The sequence below is a fragment of the Silene latifolia genome, chromosome 7 (assembly GCF_048544455.1).
Source record: "Silene latifolia isolate original U9 population chromosome 7, ASM4854445v1, whole genome shotgun sequence".
Lineage (NCBI taxonomy): Eukaryota > Viridiplantae > Streptophyta > Magnoliopsida > Caryophyllales > Caryophyllaceae > Silene > Silene latifolia.
The window spans coordinates 70462917-70484956 of NC_133532.1; the positions used below are offsets into that span (position 1 = coordinate 70462917).

The following is a 22040-nucleotide window of genomic DNA, read 5'->3' on the forward strand; positions in this document are numbered from 1 at the left end:
AAATTTGGAAAAAAGGACAATACATCAGATATATTACCTCACAGTTAATGAGATTTTGAGTTTATGTGTATTTTTTTGAGTTCTATAAAGTTTATACATTTTAGTTTTCTGACGTCAAAACTCATATTTTTCCGAGTTTATATGTATTTTTTTTGGGTTATAATGTAATTTTTTTGAGTTTAATGTTTAAATAAATAAACTCAGAAACTTTATAATGAACTAACAATTTTTAAAACAAAATTCGAAAATATTATCTTAATGTTCAACAACTACACCAAGGCCCTGTTCTTTTGGATCAAACGAGTTTGATCTCGAATCAATCAATCGAACTTATAGGATCTCGAATCTGAATCAAGTTAAAGGATCTGAATTGAACTGAACCTATAGGATCTGAACTGAACTGAACTTATAGGATCTGAACTGAACTTATAGGATTTGAACTGAATTTACACGATCCGAATTTAAATTATCTTAAATTATTAGTATTACTATTATTATTATTATTATTGTTGTTGTTGTTGTTGTTGTTGTTGTTGTTGTTGTTGTTGTTGTTGTTGTTGTTGTTGTTGTTGTTGTTGTTGTTGTTGTTGTTGTTGTTGTTGTTGTTATTATTATTATTTTTGCAGAGAATTAAGATCATATATTAATAATAATCAAAAGACAGCAATACAAGATCCTACATTTCGCTACAAGGAAAGCCAGTATGGCCACCTATTACATCCAAAAAGAACACCAACTCAATCAAAAGAAACCATGTATTTAGCAGACCTTAGGGTTACTAAATACTTGACTCGCCAGATGAGTGCTTCTACTTGAGTAGCCTTATCCATGAAAATACGTCTGTTACGCTCCTGCCATAGCAGGTAAACTGCACATAGAAAGGCACACCTCCTCTATCTCTTGAACAAACTCACACCCCGATTACATTCCTTAAACCATCTGAGCAATCGAGGGAAACTGGTAATTGCAGGGATGCGAAACCACCTGGCTACAGCAAGCCAGAGCACAGAAGAAAAAGCACACTCAAAAAATAGATGATTTCTATTTTCAGTCTGACACTGACACAGTGCACATCTGTTAGCAAGAGGGATCCCTCTTAGACAGAAGTTGTCAAGTGTAGAGAGAGAGTTCTGGACTGCAAGAAGGCCTATCACCGTATGTTTAGGAAAATTTAAAGTATCACCCAGAGTCTTATAAGCAGATAAGGGGAGTCCTTTAGGGCGTAGGACTTCATAAATCTGAATTATAAAATCAGGTTTGCAGAGTAAATTTCTAGCATCAACCAATGAACCAGTGTGTTGAATAAGAGTATCCATGCGGGAGATTAAGCTGTGAATAGCCCAGGAGTGAGCTGCCGTGGGTTGGAATTCCCAGATACTTTGGCCCTTAAGAATGTATACCTTTATCCATTTAACCCAAATGGTATTGGAATCAAATTCAAGCTTCCTAATCCATGCCATAAGTTGGGTTTTGTTCCAGCTAAGGATTTCTTTGATGTTAACTCCACCCTCTTTCCTAGGAAGGCACATACTGTCCCAACTCTTAAATATCATTTTTTGATGACCATCAGCAATACCCCAATGGAAACGCATACAATATCTTGTAATTTTCTTTGCAATCCCCTTTGGCAGTAAAATACTTGCCCCCTAGAAATTTTGAAGCCCAAAAATAATCGAATTGATCAGAGCAATCTTACCTGAGTAGCTAAGCAAGTGGTTAGCCCAATGAGAAATCTTGTCTTTGATTTTGTCAAGCATGGGCTGAAAGTGTCTTTGAGTAAGCCTAGCACTGAAAAGTGGTAGTCCTAAATATCTCTGACACGTCAGTCGTATACCTGTCAAAAAGACCAACTGACTCTAACTAATATAGCTAGGGAAGTCGGGTCGATCTCCACAGGGATATGGGAAGATGTCAGCTTTGTCTAATGATGCGTGTCTAAAATATGATGTTTCACACTTTATTCTACACGCATTTCAGAGCTCAAATGTGCAATATATGCCATTATTTCCCTATTTTCCTCTACTTTCGTGTTTTTGTCCATTATTGCAGAAATATGAAGAATTGAGCGGAAATCGAGCCGAATCCGTCCCTAAGTACTTAGCATTGCATTTGACATGGAGTATTGACTCGAGGAATGAGCCTGGTGCGCGTTTCAATGCCTAAAGATAGCAAAAGAAAGGGTGTGTACGAGTTTAAGAAGCAAAGAAGTGCTTCTCGACATTGCAGCCTGATTCAGATGGCTATATCTCGAGTTCTAGACCTGATAATCGAGTGATTCCAATTGGAGGTGAAAGCCTTTCCTCTTAGCTTTCCAACGCCGCATAGAACGCTTGATTTGACCAAGTAACGAAGAAATGGCAGCTGTTTTAAGATCGGTGCGCGCTGCAGGAATCGTCAGAATGCTATTCAGATAAAGACTCTTGGTCGATCGACTGGTCCAAGTGGTCGATCGACCACCCCACGGGTTCAGTAGCTACTGTTCGCTGCTACTCAGTCGATCGATTGATGCTTATGGTCGATCGACTGAACAACGGGTCTGACGCAAAATAAAAGATCGAGATTAGAAGCCCAATTGTAATTAGGTTTTCGAGTAGGGTTTTACGTGACTCTCTTATTTAACGTAACCCCTGCCTACCTTTTAATCATCTATTCATTAGCTTAGTTTACATACAGTTCTTTAGACAGTAATTAGGGTTCGGAAATATTGTTTTGCAAGGGATTTTCGTTTGAGTTTTTAATCTTTCCTCTGCAATTTCGGTATTCCCTTGTTCTTATTTCAGTTTATTTTTATTGCTTTCTTAGTATAGAAATTGCTAGCTAGTTCCCTAAACCGATTCATCGTTTATGTTAATTGTTTGTTCTATTATTTCAAGCATGAATCCTTACATTTTATTTCATCAATTTCATTGTTGTTATCATTGCTAGTATGTGTAGCTAAATCACCTTTGCTAGGATGTAGGCGAGCTATTAGCGTAGATGGCATTAGAATAGGTTACCCTCGGATTAGGGCTTGGTCGATCGACTGGCTTAACTAGTCGATCGACTGAGCCGGTTGGTCGATCGACTGGGGTAGCTGGTCGATCGACTGACTTCGTGTTTGATTTGCTTCGTTTGAATCGTTAAGTGCAATATCTATCAATGAGACCTAGCGGAGATTTGTTAGATGCTTAGTTTTGACCAACCCGTAGATCGAAAGATAGGGAAGGACTTAAATTAACGAATTAAGACGGCTAAATTGCTAGATCGAAAGATAATGTAATTTAGGCATTAGGATCACTAGTCAAGAACGAAAGTTAGCATTAGTGACACCTAGGGACTGATAGCATAGACCAAAAGGGGCTATTAGTTGACTTGGACCGAGAGGACTTGTCATACCCATCACCCACGACTGTATTTCGAGACTTACCTAGACTTATGTGCCATCGGCTTTGTAGTGACCCGATCATCCTAGCTCTTTCTTTTATCATTAGTTTACGTTTATTTTCATTATTTGCTCATTTGTTTTCGCATTTAGACTTAGACTTACTCCAATCAAAACCCCCCTTATTTGTTACCCATAGACTAAAATAGGAACAACTATTATCTCCCTACCTCCCTGCGGATCGACCCTTACTACCGCTTGCTAGTAGTAGTTTGGTTTTATAAATATTATTTTTGGTACTCACTTCGACAGGTATCAAATTTTGAACAATGGGCTCCTTCTCAGCTGGAGCAGCGAGCGGTTCTTCCTTCCCCAAACCGGTTCCTGCAACATTCAAAACAAGAGAATTGTCCTCCATATTGCTCCCAATCTGGGGCGGAGGTGTCATAACAGGAATAGGTACAGGTAAGGAAGTGGGAATGTCAGAAAGCACAAAATAAGATTTCTTTTCAGAAATCATATTACAGGTCATGGGCCACATGGGGTCTTTCTTCCTAGGGGACTGGGCAAACATAATAGAATGCTTCCCTACCTTAAATTTCAAAGTTCTTTCCCCTACATCAATTATTGCACCAGCAGTGTGCAAAAACGGTCTTCCCAAAATAATTGGGGTGTTGACATCTTCAGGAATATCCAAAACAACAAAGTCAACAGGAAAAAAGAACTTTTCAATTTGAACAGGCACATTCTCTAAGACCCCTACTGGCTGAACTGCAGAACGGTCAGCCATTTGCACAGTCATATCAGTAACAGTGAATCTAGTTAATTTCAACTTCTTAGCCAGACTCAAAGGCATGACACTGACACTAGCCCCTAGATCACATAATGCCTTCTCGATTGAGAAGGTACCAATACTACATGGGACAGAAAAACTACCTGGGTCAGACAGTTTATGAGTAGCAGTGTGAGTTAAGTATGAACTAGACTCTTCAGTTAAATGCACTGACTCCACAACATTCAAAGACCTCTTCTTAGCTAGCAACTGTTTCATGAACTTCGTATATGCAGGTATTTGATTAACTAGCTCTAAGAAAGGAATTTGCACGTTAAGACTACGCACGACATCTTTAAATTTATCAAATGTTACCTCATCTTTGGTCGGCACCAGTCTTTCCAGATGAGGAGCCCAAGAAGAAGGAGCCAGTCAAAATTTCGGAGTCAGATCTTGAGTGTGAGGAGCTAGGAGATGATGGCCATGCTTGGGAGGATGCTAGAGATGATCCATTGAGCATCCCAGTTGGAGTAGAGTGGAGCCCAGCTTCTGAGATGAGCACTGCGGAAGCTACTTCATGTAGACAGAAGCCTTGGTCGGAGATTTTCCGTAGTTTCCGTTGATCTATGCGTTTCTTAGACTTTTTAAAGACTCTTTACTGCTTTAGACTTTTTATTGCTTTTGTGTGCGCGAAACTTCGCATTTTAATTCCCTTGCTTAGGATTTTTAAGTACTCTAGACTTTATTCTGGGTTTTGCGCAATTTTGGGCGCGTATTATTGTGCATTTGCAGGTATTTAGAGCTTGTTAGCTCAAATCATTGAGCAATTCCGAAGAAATAAGACGCCGCAGATGTTTTCGATCGATCGATCGATTGTATGGTCGATCGGCGATTTGCGGAGTTTACAGGAGCATTCACGCCCACCTGGTCGATCGACTGGGTTAAGTGGTCGATCGACCACTGCTGCTGCTATTTTCATTCACGACCTCTCCCCTGCTGTGTTTGGTCGATATGCGGACCTAAGGGAGTCTTCTACTCCACTTTATTTTCCGTCGAATTATCTATTTCTTCTATTGTCTCATTTGTGCACAATTTTTCCGCTTTAAAATTGTTTTCTCGGTTTTATGCGTGGTTTTTGTTTGTCTTTCCAGGTCTTTATTGGTAGCATCTGCGCTCTTTGAAACCTCCTAGCTCACGCCTGGTTTGGGAGGTTTCCTTTCTTTGCGCTTAAAGTCTTGTGAGTTCCCAAGTCTTTACTTTATGTCATTGTGTTTTATTTATTTTTTCTCGCAAATTCCCGTTTCTCTTTTTATTTCATTACATGATTTTGCACAATGGGGACATTGTGCGATTCGGTTTGGGGAAGGGTTTTGCGTCGCATATTTGCTTGCATTCACGTTTACTTTCTTGCTTTGCATCGTTTATTTCATTTCGCATATACACATCAAAATTCAAAAAAATTTGAAAAATTTCAACAAAATTCAAAAAAATGCATGTTTATTTTAGCATATAGGTCGAGTCGGAACGGTAGTATTTCCATGATGATTTTGCATTTGCAGCTGTTTACGCCTAAGCCTTGCTAATTGACATGTTATTAGTAGAATCATATATGCATATCTACGAGTTTTCGTTAAATTTCTTGCTGAACTTGATAACTTGACTTTGATTTTTGGCAAACCACATCACTTTCTGAGATTTAGAGCCTTATAACTGGTGTCATTCATGACCAGTTCATTTAGGAATGTGAGTAGTTACTCCTTATGAGACATGTTACATAAATATGCATAAATATGAACTTAATCTGCTTAATACCTGTATGCATTCGGTTTGTGGTTTGTTGACACATGTGGTAGAGGTTTCCCTTTTCTTATTTTGCCCATGAACCCCTCATAGCCAAATTTAGCCTCTTTTGTCCCATAAACTACAGTCTAAAATTAGCCTACCTTATCCGAGCTAGTACTTGTATTTTTGGGAATATTTTATTGCGATTTGGTTATAAGCTCATTTTGAGATGATGTTGGGAAGATGAAGGAAAAAGGAAAGAAAGAAAAAATAGAATTGAAAAAAAAAGAAGAGAAAAATGACTCGAAAAAGAAAGAAAAGAAAAAAGAAACGAGTGCTGTAGAAGCTGGTCGATCGACTGCTCCACATGGTCGATCGACTGCATCCCGAGAAAAATAAAAATCGAAAAAATCACATGTTTCAATTATTACGATTTGGTGATTTTCACTCCCATGTTCTCATTTATATTCTTTGGGGAGTTAACTTTTATGGAGGTTGTGAGCTTTGTGCCTTGAATTGGCACCGTCTTGTATCATTTACATTGAGTTTGAAGTTGGGATTCGCTTATAGTTTGGATTGAAGTTACTAGCTTGGCTTATTACTCCTCATATCCAAATTCTTTTTAGCCCTTCTTACCCATTACCTCACATATCCATATTTACCTCGGCATGTGTCATGGTCATCTGTTTGGTTGGAATGCATATGTACGGTTGTAGAGATTATTTTCATATTAAATTGCAGGCATGTTCTTATAGGTCGTAGTTAGGTGAGAGTCACTACAAAATTACTTCTTTCTATCTTATACATTATTCACCTGTGCTTTATTGAGTGATATGAGCGACCCGTGAGAGTCCGATTTGATAAGTCTCTACAGTTGATGGTTCAGCGAGTTTTTAACGACATCATAACTCGTTTGCATGATTTATATTGCTAATTGATTGTTAGTTGTGCATTAAATTGGTTTAGGCTTTACAGTTTGCATTTCGCTCTGAGATTGAACTCGTTCCATTAGGTTTTAGGATCGAGTCTAGTTCTTGCTTGGGGACAAGCAAGGTTTGGTTTGGGGAGATTTGATGCGTGTCTAAAATATGATGTTTCACACTTTATTCTACACGCATTTCAGAGCTCAAATGTGCAATATATGCCATTATTTCCCTATTTTCCTCTACTTTCGTGTTTTTGTCCATTATTGCAGAAATATGAAGAATTGAGCGGAAATCGAGCCGAATCCGTCCCTAAGTACTTAGCATTGCATTTGACATGGAGTATTGACTCGAGGAATGAGCCTGGTGCGCGTTTCAATGCCTAAAGATAGCAAAAGAAAGGGTGTGTACGAGTTTAAGAAGCAAAGAAGTGCTTCTCGACATTGCAGCCTGATTCAGATGGCTATATCTCGAGTTCTAGACCTGATAATCGAGTGATTCCAATTGGAGGTGAAAGCCTTTCCTCTTAGCTTTCCAACGCCGCATAGAACGCTTGATTTGACCAAGTAACGAAGAAATGGCAGCTGTTTTAAGATCGGTGCGCGCTGCAGGAATCGTCAGAATGCTATTCTCATACAAAGACTCTTGGTCGATCGACTGGTCCAAGTGGTCGATCGACCACCCCACGGGTTCAGTAGCTACTGTTCGCTGCTACTCAGTCGATCGATTGATGCTTATGGTCGATCGATGAACAACGGTCGACGCAAAATAAAAGATCGAGATTAGAAGCCCAATTGTAATTAGGTTTTCGAGTAGGGTTTTACGTGACTCTCTTATTTAACGTAACCCCTGCCTACCTTTTAATCATCTATTCATTAGCTTAGTTTACATACAGTTCTTTAGACAGTAATTAGGGTTCGGAAATATTGTTTTGCAAGGGATTTTCGTTTGAGTTTTTAATCTTTCCTCTGCAATTTCGGTATTCCCTTGTTCTTATTTCAGTTTATTTTTATTGCTTTCTTAGTATAGAAATTGCTAGCTAGTTCCCTAAACCGATTCATCGTTTATGTTAATTGTTTGTTCTATTATTTCAAGCATGAATCCTTCTGTTTATTTCATCAATTTCATTGTTGTTATCATTGCTAGTATGTGTAGCTAAATCACCTTTGCTAGGATGTAGGCGAGCTATTAGCGTAGATGGCATTAGAATAGGTTACCCTCGGATTAGGGCTTGGTCGATCGACTGGCTTAACTAGTCGATCGACTGAGCCGGTTGGTCGATCGACTGGGGTAGCTGGTCGATCGACTGACTTCGTGTTTGATTTGCTTCGTTTGAATCGTTAAGTGCAATATCTATCAATGAGACCTAGCGGAGATTTGTTAGATGCTTAGTTTTGACCAACCCGTAGATCGAAAGATAGGGAAGGACTTAAATTAACGAATTAAGACGGCTAAATTGCTAGATCGAAAGATAATGTAATTTAGGCATTAGGATCACTAGTCAAGAACGAAAGTTAGCATTAGTGACACCTAGGGACTGATAGCATAGACCAAAAGGGGCTATTAGTTGACTTGGACCGAGAGGACTTGTCATACCCATCACCCACGACTGTATTTCGAGACTTACCTAGACTTATGTGCCATCGAAGCTGTAGTGACCCGATCATCCTAGCTCTTTCTTTTATCATTAGTTTACGTTTATTTTCATTATTTGCTCATTTGTTTTCGCATTTAGACTTAGACTTACTCCAATCAAAACCCCCCTTATTTGTTACCCATAGACTAAAATAGGAACAACTATTATCTCCCTACCTCCCTGCGGATCGACCCTTACTACCGCTTGCTAGTAGTAGTTTGGTTTTATAAATATTATTTTTGGTACTCACTTCGACAGGTATCATCTAAGTTCGTCTCGGTAACCAAAATGGGGGGTTTTAAATGATTGATTCTAAACTAATGAGAGTAAGGAAGAGAAATAAAGTAAAGAAAATAAGGAAGAAAAACAGGGGTAAATCAGATAAAAGTGGGAAATATACTAGGAATCGGTCTACCGTGGCAGTTACACTATCGGATCAACTGAGTCGATTAAATTATTGATAAGAAGAGCGAGGTCGTCACCTTTCGGTCCTTAAACCTACGATTATACCCTTTCGGTCTCTAATCGCCCTAGGGTCTTCCTAACTTAGCTTTCGCCCTAATTAGGTGTCACCTATTGTAATTAAGCAAGCCTTCCTTTCCAATCTTTCGATCCAGGTCGGGGGTAACTAATTAATCGGTCTCCTGCATGCATTCATTCAACTTAAACACAATTATATTGCTTAATACAATTCTTGTCGCAAAGCTAACCTAATCATGTCGATCCTAACATGTTTCTACCACGGTTTCCCTAATCCTAACATATTAAAGGAATTAGCTACGCCTCATCATCGAATTAACAAAAACAACATATAAATAATTAACACTAAACATTAAAGCGAACTAATAAAGATCGAATAAGGTAGAGATGAAATAATAGGGGAAAACAACAACACAATAGCAATAGTAATTATAATTAAAAGATAAAAGAAGAATGATAGTACCAATCGTAATCTAATTCCGAGTAGAAAAGTATAGAGTAAAAATGTATCAGAGAACCAAGAGTGTCGAAGAGAAGGGAGAGCCGAGAGAGGAGTTACGTTGTTCACTCTTCTAGTCTTATACGAAAAATCCACTCTAAACCTAATCTATGGACTAATTACAAAAGCCCATACGAAATTAGGCGGAAAATAAACAATAGCAGGACAAACCACTCGATCGAGTGGAATTAAACCACTCGATCGAGCAACTGAGCACAAAACCCCTCGATCGAGTGGAATTAAACCACTCGATCGAGTACTTCTCGCAATGTCTTATCTTGTATAAACTTGGACTGCTCGATCGAGCAATTTGGAGCATATAAAGCATTCGATCGAGTAATAAATCACTCGATCGAGCTGTTTAAGCACGTTAAACCTTGAAATACTTCCCGAATCCAGCTCACGCTTCTTCCAAATGTTAGATTTCCAAGCTCCGGCTCCTCGTTCTCAATAAATACATGCAAATGGGACGAATTAAAGCTCGATTTAGCTCCTCTTTGGTTAATTCCTGCAAATTACATAAAACGAACCAAAGTAGAATATTCGGGGGTATTTGTAGCTAGATGCTACATAAAAAGTACAGAAATGCGTGTAAAAATGAGGTAAAAACCTTATATAAAGTACACGCATCAAATGTCCCCAAACCAAACCTTTTCTTGTCCCCAAGCAAATATGAATGCAACTAAGAAAGAACAGTGGAACGGGACCAATGTATCAGCTACAAATCACCCACCAAAACCAATTTAATGCAACAAAATGACAGAGTGGCAAATGAGAAATGCAAACGAGTTAAACGAATGTTCCAAACTTACTGAACCGTCGACCTTGCAAGATTCAAAAGATTATCGGACTCTCACGGGTCGCTCGTCACTCAAATTTAGGCACAAGGTGAGTATATATGTGAAAGATAGACAGAAGTAAAGACACTCACCTAACTCGACCTATAAGAACACGCATGCAGTTAACATGAATAAAGTCTCTACAACCATACATATGCATTCCAACCATACTAGTGACCAAGACACATGCCGCGGACTTACATTTAGGTGAGTGAGGTAATGGGTAAGAAGAGGCCAAAATGAATTTGGATATGTGGGGTTAATAGCCAGGCTAGCAACAACGAATCCAAATATAACTGCATCCCATCTTCATACTCAATGTAACAAAATAAATCAGTGCAAATTCCATGCATTAAACTCACTAAAAACCAATACTTGTCAACTCCCCATAAAGTATAGATGAAACATGGGAGTAAAAATTGTTCATACAATTTCTCGTTCTTTTTTTTTCACATGACTTATTTTTTTCTTTTCTTCTTTTCGTTTTCCGTTTCTTCTTTTTTTTTTTTCATTTTTTTTTTCATCCAACAATTCTTTTTCTTTCATTCCCTTCAATTCTTCCACCATCTTCTAAAATCAGATAGAATAACCATATTGCAATAAAACATTCCAACAACTACTCGTCACTAGCTTGGCTAGGGTAGGTATTATAGAAAGTAGCTGATAGGACAAAAAGGCAATTTGGCTATGTGGGGCTCATAGGTAGAATGAAATAAAGGGGACTGTCTCTCCTAAGATGTGTCACCATCCACAGACCGAATGCATACAGGTATTAAGAAGACTAGACTCATGCTTATGCAAATTGATGTTACATGCCTTAAAGAGAGTACTACTCACATCCTAAACGAAACCGGTCATGAATGTCACCAGTTTATAAAGCTCTAACCTCATAATGTAATGTAGCTTGCCGATATGATGAATCAAGTCTATTCGTTCAGATAAGAGAGAAACAAAAACTCGTAGATCATGCACATAATCATGCCAACTAAATGTCAAGAATATGCAAGGCTCAAGTAAAGATTCAATGTAGCGTCAAAGTTCAAACGTTCCGACTCAAATTAAACATGAAATTTTTTGTTTTTTTTTTGAAATTTTTCTATTTTTTTGAATTTTATGATTTTTTCGAAGTAATTTAAACAACAATGCATTAGAAATTAGTTAAACGTGCAAGCAAAAATGCAAGAAAACATGCAGACAGATATAGATATGGATGCATACCACCCCAAACCAAACCGTACAATGCCCTCATTGTACCAAAAACAGGGAAAGAAATGCAAACTAAAGAGAAGAGGAGAAGTGGAGTCGGAAAACTTACAAAATGTCATAAGGAGAGACCTCCCCAAACCGACCATGAACATGGGCGGTCAAAGAAAGTCAAGCAGTAGCTCCATAGACGTAAAATAGCTGCTGGAATACGAACCACTCGATCGAGTAACTTGTAACTGCTCGATCGAGTGAACTGGTAAATGGAAGGACTCGATCGAGTAGAAAACTGCTCGATCGAGTAAACGTGGTTTTGGCTTTGGTCGATCGAGGACAAATATCACTCGATCGAGTGAAAATTACCCCAAAAAGCGCTCGATCGAGTAGAAAACTACTCGATCGGGTGAAGTAACCTGCAAAACACGCATTTCAAAGCAAGGAAGGCATAAAGAGTTCGTAAAACAGCGTCTAAAGTTCAACAAAAAGCTAAAAAGAGAGATATACTCAAAAAAGCGAAGAAAGAGAGAAAAGGCCTCTCGTCGGCGACCTATGGAGGTGCGGTAAGGCCGCCAGCGAGAAAGCGGCTGAGTTTTTGGGTTTTTTTAGAGAGGGTTTTCTTTTTTCACCAACTCGTATCCTTTTCGATCGTTTCTATCTAATTTCAGACAAATTCAAATATTTTGAATCATATATTCACATTAGTTAAATAAATTAGTGATAATAAAGAGTATATTTATCGTATTGGCACTTTTAATGATATTTTGCAATTTCCTAATAAAATGTCAAAACTTTAGGTATAGAATGATATTCATGGGTGTTTGGTTCACCCAACTAAGAAATGAGGTATGAGTTTGGAATAATTCAAATGTATACCAAGTGTTTGTTTAGTAAGAAGGGAGTAATTATATTAAATGATCTTTTCAACTGATAATTCAAATTATTATTTTATTTGGGTGGTACTGAGATTTGCGCCACCCAGTAGCACCGTACCATCGTCATCGCCCAATTATTATTCACTCTTTAACAACTTGAGTGACATTAGTAAAACGACAGTGAATTTATCATTACCCTTAAAATATAACTCATATATTCAACAACTATATAAAAAAGATTGGAATGGAGGGTGTATAAACGTTATGCTCTCTAGAGTCTTGACCGACTTTCTTTTTCCCCTTTCTCCTCAAAATTTTTGGTTAACCTCTACATATATCAAAGTCAAAATTAATTTCCATCAAACTGTCTTAAAAACTTAATCGTCTGAAAACTTCAATAAAGAACACTTAACCGTCTCAAGAACAATGCTAGTTATCAATTATTCAGTAAAGACTAAAGAACACTTACTCGTTTCAAAACCTTCATACCGCAGAAAATTAACCAATTAACTCGTACTAAATTCCTTCTAATCAGTAAATTTGGAAAAAAGGACTATACATCAGATATATTACCTCACAGTTAATGAGATTTTGAGTTTATGTGTTTTTTTTTAGTTCTATAAAGTTTATACATTTTAGTTTTCTGACGTCAAAACTCATATTTTTCCGAGTTTATATGTAATTTTTTTTGGGTTATAATGTAGTTTTTTTGAGTTTAATGTTTAAATAAATAAACTCATAAACTTTATAACGAACTAACAATTTTTAAAACAAAATTTGATAATATTATCTTAATGTTCAACAACTACACCAAGGCCCTGTTCTTTTGGACTGAAACGGGTTTGATCTGAACTGAACTGAACTGAACTGAACTTATAGGATCTGAACTGAGCTGAAGTCATAGGATCTGAATTGAAATGAACCTATAGGATCTGCACTGAACTGAACTTATAGGATCTGAACTGAACTTATAGGATTTGAACTGAATTTACACGATCCGAATTTAAATTATATTAAATTATTAGTATTACTACTATTATTATTATTATTATTGTTGTTGTTGTTGTTGTTGTTGTTGTTGTTGTTGTTGTTGTTGTTGTTGTTGTTGTTGTTGTTGTTGTTGTTGTTGTTGTTGTTGTTGTTGTTGTTGTTGTTGTTGTTGTTGTTGTTGTTGTTGTTGTTGTTGTTATTATTATTATTATTATTATTATTTTTGCAGAGAATTAGGATCATATATTAATAATAATCAAAAGACAGCAATACAAGATCCTACATTTCGCTACAAGGAAAGCCAGTATGGCCACCTATTACATAAAAAAAGAACACCAACTCAATCAAAAGAAACCATGTATTTAGCAGACCTTAGGGTTACTAAATACTTGACTCGTCAGATGAGTGCTTCTACTTGAGTAGCCTTATCCATGAAAATACGTCTTTTACGCTTATGCCATAGCAGGTAAACTGCACATAGAAAAGCACACCTCCACTATCTCTTGAACAAACTCACACCCCGATTACATTCCTTAAACCATCTGAGCAATCTAGGGAAACTGGTAATTGCAGGGATACAAAACCACCTGGCTACAGCAAGCCAGAGCACAGAAGAAAAAGCACACTCAAAAAATAGATGATTTCTATTTTCAGTCTGACACTGACACAATGCACATCTGTTAGCAAGAGGGATCCCTCTCAGACAGAAGTTGTCAAGTGTAGAGAGAGAGTTCTGGACTGCAAGAAGGCCTATCACCGTATATTTAGGAAAATTTAAAGTATCACCCAGAGTCTTATAAGCAGATAAGGGAAGTCCTTTAGGGCGTAGGACTTCATAAATCTGAATTATAAAATCAGGTTTGCAGAGTAAATTTCTAGCATTAACCAATGAACCAGTGTGTTGAATAATAGTATCCCTGCAGGAGATTAAACTGTGAATAGCCCAGGAGTGAGCTGCCGTGGGTTGGAATTCCCAGATACTTTGGCCCTTAAGAATGTATACCTTTATCCATTTAACCCAAATGGTATTGGAATCAAATTCAAGCTTCCTAATCCATGTCATAAGTTGGGTTTTGTTCCAGCTAAGAATTTCTTTGATGTTAACTCCACCCTCTTTTCTAGGAAGGCACATACTGTCCCAACTCTTAAATATCATTTTTTGATGACCATCAGCAATACCCCAATGGAAACGCATACAAGATCTTGTAATTTTCTTTGCAATCCCCTTTGGCAGTAAAATACTTGCCTCCTAGAAATTTTGAAGCCCAAAAATAATCGAATTGATCAGAGCAATCTTACCTGAGTAGCTAAGCAAGTGGTTAGCCCAATGAGAAATCTTGTCTTTGATTTTGTCAAGCATGGGCTAAAAGTGTCTTTGAGTAAGCCTAGCACTGAAAAGTGGTAGTCCTAAATATTTCTGAAATGTCAGTCGTATCCCTGTCAAAAATACCAACTGGCTCTAACTAATATAGCTAGGGAAGTCGGGTCGATCTCCACAGGGAGATGGGAAGATGTCAGCTTTGTCTAAGTTCGTCTCGGTAACCAAAATGGGGGGTTTTAAATGATTGATTCTAAACTAATGAGAGTAAGGAAGAGAAATAAAGTACAGAAAATAAGGAAGAAAAACAGGGGTAAATCAGATAAAAGTGGGAAATATGCTAGGAATCGGTCTACCGTGGCAGTTACACTATCGGATCAACTGAGTCGATTAAATTATTGATAAGAAGAGCGAGGTCGTCACCTTTCGGTCCTTAAACCTACGATTATACCCTTTCGGTCTCTAATCGCCCTAGGGTCTTCCTAACTTAGCTTTCGCCCTAATTAGGTGTCACCTATTGTAATTAAGCAAGCCTTCCTTTCCAATCTTTCGATCCAGGTCGGGGGTAACTAATTAATCGGTCTCCTGCATGCATTCATTCAACCTAAACACAATTATATTGCTTAATACAATTCTTGTCGCAAAGCTAACCTAATCATATCGATCCTAACATGTTTCTACCACGGTTTCCCTAATCCTAACATATTAAAGGAATTAGCTACGCCTCATCATCGAATTAACAAAAACAACATATAAATAATTAACACTAAACATTAAAGCGAACTAATAAAGATCGAATAAGGTAGAGATGAAATAATAGGGGAAAACAACAACACAATAGCAATAGTAATTATAATTAAAAGATAAAAGAAGAATGATAGTACCAATCGTAATCTAATTCCGAGTAGAAAAGTATAGAGTAAAAATGTATCAGAGAACCAAGAGTGTCGAAGAGAAGGGAGAGCCAAGAGAGGAGTTACGTTGTTCACTCTTCTAGTCTTATACGAAAAATCCACTCTAAACCTAATCTATGGACTAATTACAAAAGCCCATACGAAATTAGGCGGAAAATAAACAATAGCAGGACAAACCACTCGATCAATTGGAATTAAACCACTCGATCGAGCAACTGAGCACAAAACCCCTCGATCGAGTGGAATTAAACCACTCGATCGAGTACTTCTCGCAATGTCTTATCTTGTATAAACTTGGACTGCTCGATCGAGCAATTTGGAGCATATAAAGCATTCGATCGAGTAATAAATCACTCGATCGAGCTATTTAAGCACGTTAAACCTTGAAATACTTCCCGAATCCAGCTCACGCGTCTTCCAAATGTTAGATTTCCAAGCTCCGGCTCCTCGTTCTCCATAAATACATGCAAATGGGACGAATTAAGGCTCGATTTAGCTCCTCTTTGGTTAATTCCTGCAAATTACATAAAACGAACCAAAGTAGAATATTCGGGGGTATTTGTAGCTAGATGCTACATAAAAAGTACAGAAATGCGTGTAAAAATGAGGTAAAAACCTTATATAAAGTACATGCATCAATCTCGCAGGAAGCTCTCCTTCAAGAAAACCAGTAGCAGAGAGAATAAGAGCCTTTAGCTGAGGAGGCACCCCACCAAAGTATAGATTGGTTTTCATGGGATTAACCCTGAGCCCCGAGATTGAAGCAAAAAGGTCCAGGCACTTACTCACAGCAGTAACGGAAAGGGAGGTCACCTCTGGTGAACACTAATAAGTCGTCAGTAAAGACCAGATGTGTAAGATTAAGTTGCACACATTTAGGGTGGTAGGAGAATCCTGAGTAAGAAGGTAGCTACCTCAATAACCTAGACAAAACTTCCATGCACAAGGCAAATAAGTATGGGGATAGGAGATCCCCATGTCTAAGCCCTCTCTTGCCAGGAAAAAACCCTTCAGTAACCCCATTGACATTGAGGGAAAAATAGGAGGAAATGACACAAGCTAAGATCTATTTGGTGAACTGAGATGGGAAACCAAATAATCTTAGACAACTAGCCAGATATTCCCAACTCACAGAATCAAAAGCCTTCTGAATGTCAACCTTGAGCATACATCTGGGAGTTAAGAGCTTTCTATTATATTTAGCAGCTAATTCATGAGCGAGCATAGAGTTGTCAAATAAGTCTCTTCCCTCCATAAAGGCAGCCTGTTCCAGACCCACAATGTCACCCATCACAGATTTCAGCCTATTTGCTAAGACCTTGCTCACAGTTTTATAGAAAACTGTGCCGCAAGAGATAGGTCTGAACTCCTTTACAGAGCTAGGCGAGTCATTCTTAGGGATCAATGCAATAAGGGTAGAGTTAGCAGCACGAGGCATTGTTCCTTTCTGAAAAACTCCATAGCAGCAGCTTTAAAATCCCCACCAGTTATGGCCCAAGTGTCCTGAAAAAACCCAGAATTATATCCATCCACTCCCGGGCTCTTATTTCTATCAATAGAAAAAAGAGCTTTCTCAATCTCCTGATGAGTAACAGGCTCACACAAATGAGAGCTCTGGGATAAAGTATTGTAGGAGAAGAGGGAAATAGGAATAGGAGTAACATCCTCAGCAGTACCTAGCGGGCCAACATAGTAATTAAGGAAAGCTTTGGCCACCTGTTCATGACCCTTACACAAGTGACCCTGAATGTCAACAATAACACCTATAGTGTTCCTGGATTTCCTGGCAGCAATACATGCATAGAAATATTTTGTATTACTATCACTAAGATTCAAATGCTGAACCTTAGCTTTTTGGGCCAGAACTCTCAACTTTGAGTTCTTAAGTCTGGTATAAGAGAGTAATAGCTGCTTTTCCTGGTTTAATAACAAATGATTTAAAGGAGATGTTTGAAGAGCAACCTGACATTCAGTCAACTTATCCTTTGCAGCTATGACTCTATTAGAAAGACTGTTGAACTCAGAGAAGTGAATCTGCTTCAGATGTCCTCTAAGACCCCTGAGCTTAGTAAAAAGGGAATAGATTTTGCTGCCATAACCAGAAGAAACCCATCCATTGGTAACACTATCCTTGAAGGTGGGGGACAATGCCCAACAGTTTAAGTATCTGAAAGATTTATGGCTGATGGAGGCATCAGGTACAGTCAGTAGAATAGGGGTATGGTCAGAAATACCAGAAGCCAAGAAAGCCACATGAGAGGAAGGAAAATGCAAAAACCAATGGGAATTAGCCATAAGTCTGTCCAGTTTAGCCCACATAGGATTAAGAGTTTGTTTATTGAACCAAGTAAAAACTCCCCCTGTATAAGGATGGTCCTCCAGAACATAGTCAGACATACACTCCCTGAACTCATCAATTTCTCTATTATGAATACCACATCCAATTCTCTCATCCTGAGAAAGGGAGACATTAAAATCCCCCAAACATATCCAGGGTAAGGATTGACTATAAGAAACAGCTCTAAATTTTTCCAATAAGCTAAGTCTCTCAATGCCTCTATTAAAAGCATAAACAAATGTAACCTGAAACTCCTTTTGAGTGGCCTGGTGAAGCAGGGAACAATGCAAAAACTGAGCATCACTTTCCAGAACACTGAGTTTAATAGTAACAGGGTTCCAAAACACCCAAACTCTCCCACCAGGGTGAAAACCATAATTAGTCTCCAAAGAGTAACCTCTAAATAACCTTTTATAGATAATTCTACTAAATCTCTCTTTTATGTGGGTTTCTATAATGGCTCCACAATCAACCTTATTCATTTTCAGGAATTCTAAAACCTCCTGCTGTTTTAGAGGATCGTTCACCCCCCTCACATTCCAGGAGGAAATGATCATTGTGGTGAAAGAGGGGGAGGAAGCCCTCCAGGTTCAATCTCCACAACTGGACCACCAGTAAGATCTACATGCACTTTATCATTCTCAACATCAATGTGTAGTATGACAAGGGGCTCTACTGTTGCCAAGGCAGAAAACTGATTATCAAGCTTAGTTATGACAGGATCATCAGTTAAAGTAGCAGATTTAGCCTTGGATTGTACTGCTATAAACCCTTCCTTATCTGCAGTAGGTATAAGCACAGAGACAACCTCTCAAGTAGCCACAGTTTTAGGTTGATACACCTTTTCGACCTTGTTCTTGTTACACCTATCTTTAGTATGACCAATCTTGTGACAAGTTTGGCAATAATATGACATCCATTCGTACTCAATTTTCGGAGAAACAGTCCCCTATAGGGAGTTTGCAGCGTCATACCCCTAGGGAGCTCCTTAGATAAGTCCACCTCCACCAGGATCCTAGCAAAAGCAATCTTACTCTTAAGAGATGTAGGTTCATCTGCACAGATAGGACGTCCAACAAAACTGGCAACCTTACTTAGATCAGCTAGAGACTAAAAGCAAGGGTCCAAGTTAGGGAACAGAACACAAACTGAAACAGTAGAAACAACATCTAACTCCTCAGCAATAGTAGGTGACCAGGTCTTAAACACCAAGGAAAATCCATTAACATTCCAGGACTCAGACTGAACACTAACCATATCCTCAGTAGATAAGAACCTGAAGTAGTACCATCCCTTTGAAAAATATAAAATCTCCGGCGTAGTGATGTGACTCTAGTGTTTAGAGACCAAAGAGTTAAGTTCCACAATAGAGGCTTGTTTACCCATCACTGTCCCAACAAGAGTAGTACTCCAGTAATCCACCTCAGATGCAATGTCTTCAACCTCAATAATCACCTCTTTATCCAGAACCTTAACATAGGATAAAGACATTCCCTTACCAGACGATTTTAGTGCTTGAACATAGGGTTTCTTAGGAGGGTTAGCAGGCTTAGGATCAGAAATTGGGGGAACAATCGGGTTATCCACAACAGTTGCCTTAGAAGGACCAAAGTAGGGGTAGGAGTTACCTGAGCCGAGGAAGAAGCGACAGGGATTGAGGTATCCTCAAAATCACCTAAAACCCTAACCGTAGGAGTACCAGAAGTACCTTCGCCATCACCTTGAATTCCTCCACGAGTACAAGTTTGTCTAGATAAGGCCTGTATTTTGGGCGGCCGACCCCTCGACATGATGGCGGACCTTCAATGTAAAGGTTGAGTGAACCACTCGGCGTCGCAGTTTCAGAAAATTTTCGTAGAGAGAGAGAAAGAAGAGAGAGGTCGAATTATTATTATTATTATTATTATTATTATTATTATTATTATTATTATTATTATTATTATTATTATTATTATTATTATCATCATCAATACTATATATTAAATCCAGAAACCAAGGGATTTAAATATAATTAAAGAAAGTTATACAAATTAATTATACTAAATAGTTTTAAATCACTAGCACCGTGTGATATACCCGATTAAGGGATCTCAATGCAAATATTATATAGTTTGGGTTAAAATTAAATTATATAGAAGCTTGATAATTTTCCTAAAATTTGTAAGAGGCTAAAACATGGTTAATTTCCTTAAAATAAAATAATTAATTAAGATGATAAATTTTCTTAAAAATATAATATAAGTAGGTTATAAATAATTCAAGTTATATTTCATAATATATAATATTGCATAATTCTTTCGATTTGATTTAATGCATATATGTAATATTTATATAAATATATAATCCTTTTAAAATTGCATGCCTAAGTAGTAAAAGTAATTTCGTCAGTAAAGAAAAGAATTGTAGTAACATTGGATACAATTATATGATAGTAACCAGTCATTTGAATAGTAAAAGTAACAATATTATCAGCGAGATTAGTGAAAGTGGTAGAAAGTAGAAACTACAACGGGAGTAGTGAAATAATCAATATTAACGCGACAATAGTGAAAGTAAGAATAATTACGGCGGGAGTAGTGGAATTATCAATATTAATGCAAAGAGAGTGACAAAGAATAATAATTACGGCGGCAAGAGTGGAAAGTAACAATGATTACGGGCAAGTAGTGAAATGTTATTACTATTGTTTCATTAATAAGAGTAAAATATTAATAGCGGGAGTAGTGAATTTGTCTCAAAATTTATTTCATCGTAATTTTAGGATATATCATTGAAAAATATATTAATGATAAATTTAACGGTTATGCAATTTTAAGTAATTTTATTTAATGAAAAAAAAATAATGGTAAGTAGAAGTACCCCGGACGAAGCCGTGCACCAATACTAGTTTTATTTTATTTATAAAACCGCAACTTTTATTATTATTATTATAATTATTATTATTATTATTATAAAAAAAACGCAAACTTTTATTGAGATTAAACAAAAAATTTACAAGAAATTAGTGGGCAGTCAAGAGAGAACATTGATAAGAAAATATAGTTTAAAACACAAGGTAAGATAATAACATTTTTCCGCTTTATATACATTGGTTTGTTCATACATTATACTACGGTTACATTACGATAAAAAATAATGAGAAGAGTGATAATTTTGTTCTAAAAATAATAATGTATATATGTATCGAATAATTAATAATGCCAAATGTTTTTGCGTCGATTTTTAAAAATAATTCTCTGTATATAATAACTTTTCTAAACTGAATTTATAAGATATGAACTTATAGGATTTGAATTGAACTTATAGTATCTGAACTGAAATAAATTTATAGAATCAATCGAATCAACTTATAGAATCTGAATCGAATCAACTTATTGAATCAATCAATCAACTTATAGAATCTGAACTGAGCTTATATGATCTGATCTGATCTGAACTTAACTGAACTTATAAGATGTGAATTGAACTTAAATTAAGTGACTTTAAGTCCAAAAGAATAGGGCACGACTGATGTAGTACATCAGGTATATAGACATATAGTGCACTTAGTGAGGAAATTGTAACGTAAAATGATCATACTAATTTCCTAAAATTAAGTGTTTTTTTTTCCACACCGTTGTCTCATATTGCTCATTAAATATTAAATAGTAAGACTAATAACACGGTCATATATTACGACTAATGAAATAACCATTAGTACTAACACTAATTCTCATTCAGACGGATTATTCCCAAGTCTTTCACACGCCTTATGTGAACATTAAAACTGGGTCACATTTTTATGGTAATATGTTATCATTTAAACGGAATCACATTTAGGTGTAAATGGGTCATGCCCTTCTGGAACCTTTAGATAAAAATGACCTTTTGAAGGGAGATTTTTTGACCGGTGGCGGAAATAGAATTTGAACCAAATAGGGGTAAACAGGTAATAGATTAAGGAAAACTCGAAAAAGTTGAACTTTTTTAACCAAAAACTTTGAAATTTCCAATCGCCGGCAAACATCCCTGCTAGCTCCCCTAAATCCATCGTTGCTTTTGACTAACACCAATACAATCGAAAAGGATACCAAGATTTAGTTCACACGAAAACAAATTGAATTGAACGACCTG

The 22040-nt window shown here is 37.2% G+C and overlaps 2 protein-coding genes across 2 annotated transcripts; both read right to left on the reverse strand.

Annotated features, from left to right (window-relative positions):
* Nucleotides 1–893: 893 nt before the first annotated feature.
* On the reverse strand, nucleotides 894–1553 carry LOC141590214 (uncharacterized). The gene has a single exon (XM_074410821.1). The coding sequence runs from the start codon at nucleotides 1551–1553 to the stop codon at nucleotides 894–896; it is 660 nt and encodes a 219-aa protein (XP_074266922.1).
* A 12300-nt stretch (nucleotides 1554–13853) lies between these two features.
* Nucleotides 13854–16880, reverse strand: LOC141590215 (uncharacterized). The gene is made up of 3 exons (XM_074410822.1): nucleotides 16722–16880; nucleotides 16220–16414; nucleotides 13854–14606 (listed from the first exon to the last, which is right to left on the reverse strand). The coding sequence occupies exons 1-3, from the start codon at nucleotides 16878–16880 to the stop codon at nucleotides 13854–13856; spliced, it is 1107 nt and encodes a 368-aa protein (XP_074266923.1).
* Between the last annotated feature and the right edge of the window lie 5160 nt (nucleotides 16881–22040).

What these genes read in the sequence shown, in the direction of transcription:
- LOC141590214 (XM_074410821.1), bottom strand. Translation starts at nt 1,553, where the DNA reads ATGATATTTAAGAGTTGGGACAGTATGTGCCTTCCTAGGAAAGAGGGT.
- LOC141590215 (XM_074410822.1), bottom strand. Translation starts at nt 16,880, where the DNA reads ATGGGTGACATTGTGGGTCTGGAACAGGCTGCCTTTATGGAGGGAAGA. An exon ending in TTCAGAAGGCTTTTGATTCT is followed by an intron (nt 16,415 to 16,721) that starts GTGAGTTGGGAA and finishes ACGACTTATTAG; the next exon opens with TGTTCACCAGAGGTGACCTC. An exon ending in TTCCTGCGAGATTGATGCAT is followed by an intron (nt 14,607 to 16,219) that starts GTACTTTATATA and finishes CAAAATTTCTAG; the next exon opens with GAGGCAAGTATTTTACTGCC.